The sequence below is a fragment of the Octopus bimaculoides genome, chromosome 28 (assembly GCF_046866305.1).
Source record: "Octopus bimaculoides isolate indiv1 chromosome 28, ASM4686630v1, whole genome shotgun sequence".
NCBI classification, from domain to species: Eukaryota; Metazoa; Mollusca; class Cephalopoda; order Octopoda; family Octopodidae; genus Octopus; species Octopus bimaculoides.
Genome location: NC_142955.1, coordinates 9214501 through 9224500, shown reverse-complemented (window position 1 = coordinate 9224500; position 10000 = coordinate 9214501). Strand labels below are relative to the sequence as shown.

Below are 10000 nucleotides of genomic sequence, written 5' to 3'. Positions count from 1 at the left end.
ATAAGTAACATGTTTTAAAGAGAGGAGGAAGGAAGGAAGGGTGAAAGAGAGAGAGAGAGAGATAGAGGGAGAGAGAGAACGCGAGAGATAAGTGACATGTGTTTTAAAGAGAGTGGGTAGGAAGGGTGAAAGAGAGAGAGAGAGAGAGAGCCAAGCGTCCTTCTATGAACGCCAACAGCAACAACAACAACCCTGCGAGGAGGAAAGGCAACGTTTGTGCGTGTGTGCAGTTGAAAGGTCACTGCAACAACAACAACAACAACAATCTTATTATTAAACGTTAAAAACTGTCAGATGCAGACTGCACACACGCACACACAACGCTGCTGCTTTTGGTGATGATGATGATGATGATGATGATGATGATGATGATGATGATGGTGGTGGTGGAGGTGCTAATGATGATGATGATGATGGTGGTGGCGGCTGTCGTCTGCTGCTGCTGCTGATGTTTCCGTTGTTGCTTTCGGTCGTCTGCTTTTCACCAGACATACATTATACATACATGCATGCGTATACATACATATATATACACGTGTATATGTATATATATTGTATGTATATCAATTCAAATTACGATGAACGTAAACAAACAAACGAAGGTTGCTTTCAGAAGCTTTGAGATGTCTTAGAAAGTTAAAGAAGTGATTTTCAATTCTCAATCGCAGAATAATGCTAATAATAAAGCCTGAACAGGATAAACTCCCCCCATTTTGAAGGGAAACAGTGTCGGCGGTTATACACACACAAACATGCATATATACACACACACATATATACATATATACACACTCACACAAACATGTATATATAAACACATACATATATACACACACACACATATATATATATAAACACATATGCATATATAAACACACACACATATATATACACACTCACTTGTCTATAAACACACATATATACACACACATGAGGAATGTGTAGAATGCAATGTATGCGATGCAGGTTCGATTCCCAGGTGAACCCATTTACAATAATAATAATAATAATGAAGATGAAGTTTAATATTTCTGGAAATATTTATTTGTCAAAATAGAAAAAAGCAAAAGATTGAAGTCCAGGAATAATTCCAAAAACCATCAAAGAATTTTCTGAAACATCCAAACCAAGAACTTGAAAGACTTCAGTTTCATCTCCTCTGAGGAGTAAATATTTTGAATTATTTTCAGATATCAGTTTTTCCTCATCTTCAGATGTTTCCCCTTCAATATGTCCAGGTATTTCGTAAATATTGTTGTTTGTATCTGTTATATAAACACATTCACCAATTATGGCTAAATGAGGTCTTCCAATATAATATTGCACATCATAATCTATTATTTCTTCTATTCTTATCCTCCTCACCAAAGACTTTTCCCTGAACAATTCCACTAAAGACCAATCATCCCACCTTCCAAACTCCCTCCTCAAAACAACAACATCACCAAAAGATGTGACTCCCACATCCACCACCCCTTCATCTCCCTCCAACCTTCCCCATCTCTCCATCTCCCCCCAACACACTTCATCTTTACATTCCCCATCTTTGATATCAACCACATCCACATAATAAGAGTCAAAGATGTTAGAGTCTCTGCAAATGTAATAAACCTTGTTGTTCCTCCATATTCTTTGGTATTCCTTGTCTCTCTCTTCTTGAGTTATGTCTCTAATATAATGACCACCACACACGAATTGATTGTCGTTGTATTTATAAATCCTGTTGTAGTACTTCTCAGTTCTGATGGTTTCTAAACAACAGAGATCCCTGTTGAAGACCCTCATTTCCTTCCCAAAGGCGACAATGAAACATTCGTCTGTCCACCGACAAATGTCCAGTGGTTCTTCTTCTTCTTGTTCATGTTGAAGTATGTCCGCTGTTGTTGTTGTTGTTCTGATTAATGTGAGACTTTCTCGAAACATCAACACACTCACATTCTCATCTAACTTAATTAGTTTACTGTTCCGGTCCCTATAATCATAATTAACAGGTTCCTCGAATGCAGGAATGGAAAAAGGGACCATTGCTGTTCTATATGGAAGTCTCCTCACTGATATTTCATCAATTCCTGAATTATTAATCTCCGCTATGTAATTACCACATCTCACCTTTAATCTACTTTTACCAATTGTTTCACCTGATTTACCTCTTCTTCCTCCATCTCCATCTCCTCCACTGTATTCCAGTTTATTGATTAATTCATTACTGAATATTTCTTTGTTCGTCTCAGATGTAATGGAAGGGAAACAAAGACCAGAATCAAGATTTAATAAAGACACAGATTCTAGAATGTTCACTTGGTCCCCATCAATTTTTATGCAATGACATTCAATCAATTCAATATGTTGACACCAGTAAATACCCCCCACTTTTCTCCATATTACACCATAAGGGATGAGACTTGACCAAGCTTTAGATTTCTTCAAATCTTTTCCATTCAGTTGAAATATTTCTTTTCTTTTAGGAACCGTGGCCATTATGTGTTTTCCTTGTGTAAAACACACACCACCAACTAAACTTGCCACATTTCTGTGACATAACAGCTCCCCGTATCTATCAAATATTTTAACATTTCCATTATTGGCTTTTTCACACACAACTGTCTTTCCTTCATCAGAAATATCAAAATCTTTTACTTGAACAGGAAATTCGTCTGTTTGTAAACGAGCAACCGGGAAGCTTTCTCGATTCACCATAAACAACCCTTCAACATACAATTCATTCCCCGTTACCCTCCAGGGGCTTCCAACAAACCTTGGTCCTTTACAGTCTATACTGGAGAAATATACATCATCTTTATAAATTCTTTTATTTAAAAATATTCTCTTGTATTCCCCATTCTGTGTCAAACACAAAATGTTTTGATATCCAGATGAACCGAAATATTTTTCCCACTCACCATAAATGTACAAAAAACTGTCATCAATTGTCATCCTGTCATCACTAGAATAACACTCCTTGTAGTGACTGACTGAATGTAAATATTGACCATCACTGTTGAAGAAAATGATGAATCTTCTGTTTAAGACAATGATGATATCTTCAGCAGTAACTTTAATATCACGGATGTCATCGTCATCATAATCTCCATCTTCTTTAATCGTTATTAATGGTTCAGGTATGTCTATTTGTTTTATTTCCTTCACATTCGAATGTATTTCATCAATATCTACAAAATACAAATGACTTCCATCTCTCATTTTACTAAAAACCATTTGATTGTTTGATAAAGAAGCCACAAATTCATATTTATTTCTCGTTTGGTAAATTACCAACGACAATGGAAATTCCACTTTTAATGTCAACAGTTGGGATTTATCATCATCATCATCATAATCCCTATACGTAATGACCAGTGTGTTTGACTGCCATCGACACATTTTAATAAATCCATTAAATTTCCATTTGATTGAATCCAAAAGTTGACCATCCAATGTGAATATCTTAATGTTTCCATTCCTCTCGTCCCATCCTGCAATCAGATTATTTTCAGTTATAACCAAAGATTTAATATGCACTGGTTCTTTGTCTGCCAAATGTTGAGGGAGAGGAATACGTCTGCCTTTATCAGAAACTGTCAGATCCTGTAGATATAAAGAAGAAGACAACATTTCACTGAGAGAAATGTTTCTGGAAAATACATCTACCAGGTCGATATAATAATTAAATTGATTATTTGTAACGAGATCATTAACCAACAAATTATGATCGTTTATAGCAAACATACGGCTGCTGTCTACAAGATACACAAACATTTGGTCAATAGATCCACCGTAGAGATTGAGGGGACGTTTCACTTGGGACATTAAAACACTGGGGACCATCTTAATACTACAAGGATGATGACGACGACGGCCATGACCACCACTACTAATGAGCTTGAAAACTTCTATTTTAGACTTTAAAACACTGAGTATCCTCTTAGCATGACCATCACTGCCACTACTCTGACGACGTGCACTGCCATGACCACCACCATCTATTGTAAAGTTGTACTGAAATGCTTTTCCCCTAGTAACAATTAATAGCTTTTCTGTTTCCTTGTCTATTGATAATGATTTCACAAAACAAGGAATATTAATTGTCTTAATTGTTTCAACTTGATTAGAATTTTTCTTAATGGCTAAAATATCTAAATGTGATGGTTTATCACAATAACAAACAATTTCACATTCACCCATCTTACACACCCGTACATAAGGCTGCCTTAATGATACACTTCTCACTGTCTTTGATAGGTTTCCGATGACCCTTAATTGTTTCTGTAGGGGTAATGTGACACCTATTTGATTAGAATCCCATCGACATATATCTGTAGCTGTAGACGGCAGAGATAATCTCGACACAATGTCTCCTTCATTAGAAATGTATAACAAGCAATCATGGTTGATGTCGGACACCACCAACTGTCCATTTGCCAGATTACATATTTCGCCAATGACAAGTTTTTTGTCATTCTTCTTCTCTTTGAGTCGTAGATTTAGATTTCTGATATAAGGATTTTTCAGGTGTAAACAACAGCCAGACGGCCGGTCCTGATACTTGTAAAGAAGGACCCTGTTGAGTTGAGTGTCCGGTAGATAAACAGTCCCTTGGAAAACAGCAATGTGAGGGTGAACAGGGAAAGGCAGTTGCCACTGCCATTTCATTTCTCCATATATATCATAACATATCAGAATAGAGTGTCTCTTGAAGAGGACATAAAAATGAACATTATCAGAGTAGATGTGATGAGGGTAGCCATAGAATGGAAGGTATTTTTGAAAAAGTTCTTCACCACATGTGGAATAAAATACCATTTTATTTTTGCTTCCATCTACGACTACAAAATTAATTGGAGTTGCAGCAATGGTGACATTAGAATGTCCCAGAGAAATTCTTTCTGTAATGTCAACTTTATCTTCGTTGATCAATAGGATATGGATCTCATTTTTGTTTTTAGTGGTGGTCACAGCTAAACACTTATTTGATACAATATGACATACTTTCATGTAATCAGTTTGGACTTTTATTAAAGGGCCTTTTCTTAGTTCAGGACAAGTGATACACTGAAATCCTTTCATTTCACGATAAAATACCAGGAATCTGTTTGCGTTTATTCTACAAGAGAAAGAAGGAAGTTCAAGGAAAACTAAATTATTTTGGTTAATTATTTCCTCATTATCAGTGAATAGTTTAGCTTTCTTGTTTTTGTAAATTATTAATGTAGAAGATGTAGACATAGGTAGAATATTTGTAATGTTGTTGCAATCCTCAATATCAATATAGTCTTTCAAGCTGGGGGTATGTAACTGGTGGTTGTGTGACAGTTTGGGCCAAAAGTCTTTATTTATTTGAATGGCATGTGGTTTGCCAAAATAATCTGTTACCAAAATGGTATCTTTACCAACAGAAATAGAGCGGCATTTCCTGCCAATGTCCCTCTTTGTCACACTACCTTTAGCCGAAATTCTGTAAATAATTTGTCCCTGGAGGACATAGAAATAGCTTTGGTACAGAGAGATTTTACTTGGGAGGTTCAGAGAATGGGTCTCTACCTCCCATAACAGTTGGCCGTCCATATTGTAACAGATTACTCTGTTAATACTGGAAAATGTAATTAAAAGTATATTGTGGACCCCTACAGCAATATCTGTAGGTGCTTCTTTGGTAATGAATTGGTGTTTAATTCTATTCTCCCCCCAATCCATTTGGTAAACTGTCTTACCAAACATTTCTACACCTATAAGTGTAGAATGTTCCAAGTAAGCAACCAAATATAACCCCAACTGTATGTTTTTAATCTTGAAACTTGTGGGGCTGATAATGAGAATCATTTCTTGGAAGGGGAGGGTTGCTAGAACCATGTCTTGACCAATTCTGGTGAAACTGGTGACAGAAGATGGACAATGGACATTATTTCTGTCACCGTCTCTTGTCACACAACATACTGTCATACAATGGTGGGAATAGGTAATCACTCCCCCCTGTATTACTATAATATCGGATATTGTGAGTTTGTCAAATTCTTCTCCAGATTCCACAATCTTTGCTTCTCTGGTCACAACTGGGCAAAGAGGTCGAAATTTCGTGGTTATTTTTGGTGTCTGAATGGTCTTCCATCTGTATGGATTGCTGGTGACATAAATGTCAAAGAGTCTTTGTTGAAACCATTTGAGATCCTGCTCAATAGAAATATTCTGTTCTTTAGTATATTTCAGCAAAATTTCAAGTCTCTCTTTGACCTTTTCTAAAATACAATTGGCACTTAATCCCAGACTTTCAAAATAGTTCCTCTCCTTAACTAAATGCTCCATAAACATCATGCAGCAATCATGTTGTAGACGAATCCTCTGTATTTTAGCAACTATTTGTTTTTCAGTTTCTTTTCTGCTTTCTTTGTCTCCATGTGTGGTGAGTCTTGCATCAGATATGGCCTTCACTGCTGATTCTCCCTCTGAACTACTAACACTACAATATCCTTCGGGAACTCCTTCTTCATCCCTTTTTGTTGTTGAGTCCCTTAAAGCGCTTTTCTGAGGGGTAGGTTTTGTTTGGTCTTCCATAGTGAATCTGTAATGAAATATAAGGAAAACATTTAGCTTTGTGAAAATATTAAAGTTTCAGGGAGATGATGTTTACTTCATTATTTGAAAATCACAAACAAAACATTTATGTATTTCTGTCAGTGAATTAATTTCGTCTAATTAATATTTAAACAACTTTTAGTTGTAATAATAATGATTAGAATTAAACAACTTATTACAGTCTAATTTAAGATGTATTAATAAGTTTCCTTAATTACATGGAGTCTAAATATTAACAATAATTATATTCACTGGAAATGATATTTGCTCTCAACATCACAAAGTAATAATCACATGTGGTTTAGATTTATTTAACGATAATTAGTCAAAGAGATTCCCCTGCGCCAAAAGTATTCAATAATGAGACACTCCACTCTAGAGAAAATTAACTTTAATTGGTATACATGCTATATTATGTCCCAACACACATCAATCATGTTCAAATTTCGTTAACATGGAACAATTAGCAAAACATAGACTTTATGTTTCATAGACATTTGTCAGACACAAGACAGACTGAACAGTTTGCTAGTTAGATGGAATATAAGTATTACTAATGATTATATGTACTGGAAATGATGGGACCGTCATGGTTGGCTTGGTTTCCATCATATTTACTTGGATTAAGAGATATCAATAAAGCTGGAGATGAAACTGTTCTTAACCTGACAAATGCTGTAAATATCTCAACATTCCAATATAATCCACACAATTATCATAGACAACATTGATTAAACTTGGAAAGCTTATCAAAAGATGGGCTTCCATATAATCACACTGATACACAGCATGTTGAGAGGATCGTTATTATTTGTTCCTGATTGAGATAATAAAGATTGGTTAATGAATAAGCTTAATTAACTAAAGGTAGGTTCATCTTAATTATATTTAAGGGACAATGTTTGGGTAGCAATGAGAAAGATGTGTTTGTATGAAAAAGGGGTTTGGCAGGGGAAGTGTGTTTTGTTTTGTGTTAGGTGAGGAGATATAACTTGGTGTAGTTTATTATGAAGTATTGGGGGTTTAATGAGGTGGATTAGGAAATATTGGTGGGGTGATTAATGACATTCTGGTGACTCATCATCATCAGAATGATCCTCCACCCCCTCCTTGGTCTATGAAATAATGACTGTTACTCTATTGACCCCAGGAGGAATGAAAAGTAAAAGTGACCTTCTTCAGGATGTCAGCTCTTTGCATATACATGGACTAAACAAGAACATATTTTTGGAAAAAGCTGGATAAGGCTATGTTGTTGTTATTGTTGTTGTTGTTGTTGTTGACAACAAAGTTTATAAAGAGAAAACCAGATAATTGCAAATATTTCAACTGTAAAATTAAATTGGAATTAATGTTTATGTTTCACTTGTGCCATTCTACTTGGTTTATTTTGGAGGAAAAAAAACCTACAAAAACTCTCATAATAATTATATTAGACTTTAATCTAATTGTATATGTATTTATATACACATACATATATATGAAAGAATATGTATAATATATACACAAAGATGCACATATGTATATTTATACATCCATATGTCCGTATCTATATGATCATCATTTTACCCCCACTTTCCATGCTGGAATGGGTTGGATGGTTCAAAGAATATCTTGCCTGAAGTTACATCTTCTGGTTTTCTTTCTACAGCTGGATGCTCTTCCTGACACCAACCACTGCACAATGTGCACTGGGTGCATCTTATGGCACCGTCACTAGAGACGATTACCATGTCCTTGACAAAAGTAAAGGTTCCCCTCAATCTCTGGGTTTCACATATACCTTGGGATGAGGGTAATAAATATATGGAAAGGAGGGGTTGAGTGATGGGGAGAGACTTAGGGAGGTCCAGTAACATCCCTAGTTTCATTGGAAGAATGGTGAAGAGAAGAGATTTACTGCCATTCTTTGTGACAGCAATAAGATAGCAGAGTAAAAAGAAGAGAGAGAGAGTTTGAGAGATGAAAGGTAGATACTTCTGCTAATTATTAATAAGTATATATATATATATATATATATATACACACACACACATACATACACATATATATAGACACACACATTTGGAATGAGATCCTGACTTTATCAAGAGAGGAGATGTATCTTTATTTTTCACATTATTTTTCACATTTAATCACAGACATCTTTATTCTGATGTATAATTTTATATTTTATATTTGACATTCTATACTTGACTTTCTAAGTTTGACAAATGTATGCTAATTTATATTTATAATTTATAATTCTTAATTTTGTAAAGTTCAATTTTTTAATTTTTAATGTTTAATTTAACGCTTAGTTTTAAGGTGATGTAAAATTAGGTTGAGAATATTTTGAATAAGAACCTGAAGATTTGTTGGTAAAATTGTAAATCTTATGATTATACACACACACACACACATATCATTACATGGGAAAATGCAAGCTTGAAAAGTAATATTCTTAAGATTATAAAAACTCAGAAAAGTACAAGACAAGTTATTACACCTGTAAAAGTATAGGACAAACTATTACTTCAAGTAAAGTAAAGAATAAGAAACTTTTTACTTAAAATATTTTGGCAAAGAATGCCAGTTCTTCTAATTTATCACTCTTTACAATTCTCATCTTTTAAATTTATTGTACAAAACTGTTCAGTTAATTTGTATGTTTGTCTAATTAGTCACTCTTTTCTGTATTTAAGGAGATAAATTAGCCAAATTCTAATTAAATAAGTATAGTGTTATTTGTAAACTATAATAAAATAAGTTTTAATATTCAAAATTTTAATTTTAGCTGCAATATTTTTAGTAAAAAGTTTCTTATTCTTTATTTGAAGTAATAGTTTGTCCTATACTTTTCCAGGTGTAATAACTTGTCCTGTACTTTTCCAGGGGATAGTGGGGTAGGGGCATACGTTGGCTGCTATTTTTAGCGTGTCAAACGACCAGGCAGAGGCTCTTTCATTGGTTTGCTTGCTTGATGAGATTTTCTTTACAATATATGTATAATATGCATATATATCATCGGCAGAAGTTAGAGAGTAAGCCGTGTATTGGTGCTTATCAAACACAAATTTGTCCATTGTCACTCTGTAAGTTCTGACGAAATAACTTCTAAAATACAAAATTTTGTCAAAACCGTTAAGAGTAAACCGTGAGATGTGTTAAGACAGAGCTCAATAAATATGTAATGAATTCCTGTTGGGAGCAATAATATAATGAAAGATAATGGTGTCTAAAAGTAAAGGACATGAGAAATTAAAATCACGAGAAACAGTTTAAGGTGAAAAAAACGAACCTTACCCTCCCGTAGCAAATCCTTCCTCCACGTCACACTGCCTCGCTACTCCACCACCACCACCACCATCACCGCACTGGCCTTTCCCATCCCATTACACAACCCTCTTCTCACACCACTATGTTGTGTGTGGGTGGCTGTGACTAAGCGTAT

The 10000-nt window shown here is 34.8% G+C and overlaps 3 protein-coding genes across 3 annotated transcripts in view; all 3 read right to left on the bottom strand.

The window, feature by feature from the left end:
• Positions 1 to 869, bottom strand: part of LOC149130515 (uncharacterized) — a 125438-nt gene extending 124569 nt beyond the window's left edge. Inside the window, 1 exon segment of the mRNA XM_089343787.1 lies at positions 1 to 869. This exon segment is cut by the window's left edge and continues 3701 nt beyond it. The gene's annotated coding sequence lies outside the window, so the exon portion shown is untranslated.
• The window catches only part of LOC149130513 (uncharacterized), a 193239-nt gene that overhangs the window by 174663 nt on the left and 8576 nt on the right, over positions 1 to 10000 (bottom strand). The gene's annotated exons all lie outside the window — the stretch shown is intronic.
• LOC149130514 (uncharacterized) lies at positions 1022 to 10000 on the bottom strand. The gene is made up of 2 exons (XM_089343780.1): positions 9853 to 10000; positions 1022 to 6553 (listed from the first exon to the last, which is right to left on the bottom strand). The coding sequence occupies exon 2, from the start codon at positions 6544 to 6546 to the stop codon at positions 1042 to 1044; it is 5505 nt and encodes a 1834-aa protein (XP_089199906.1). The 5' UTR covers positions 6547 to 6553; positions 9853 to 10000; the 3' UTR covers positions 1022 to 1041.

Excerpts from the sequence above, each read along its gene's own strand:
- LOC149130514 (XM_089343780.1), bottom strand. The coding sequence starts at position 6,546 with ATGGAAGACCAAACAAAACCTACCCCTCAGAAAAGCGCTTTAAGGGAC.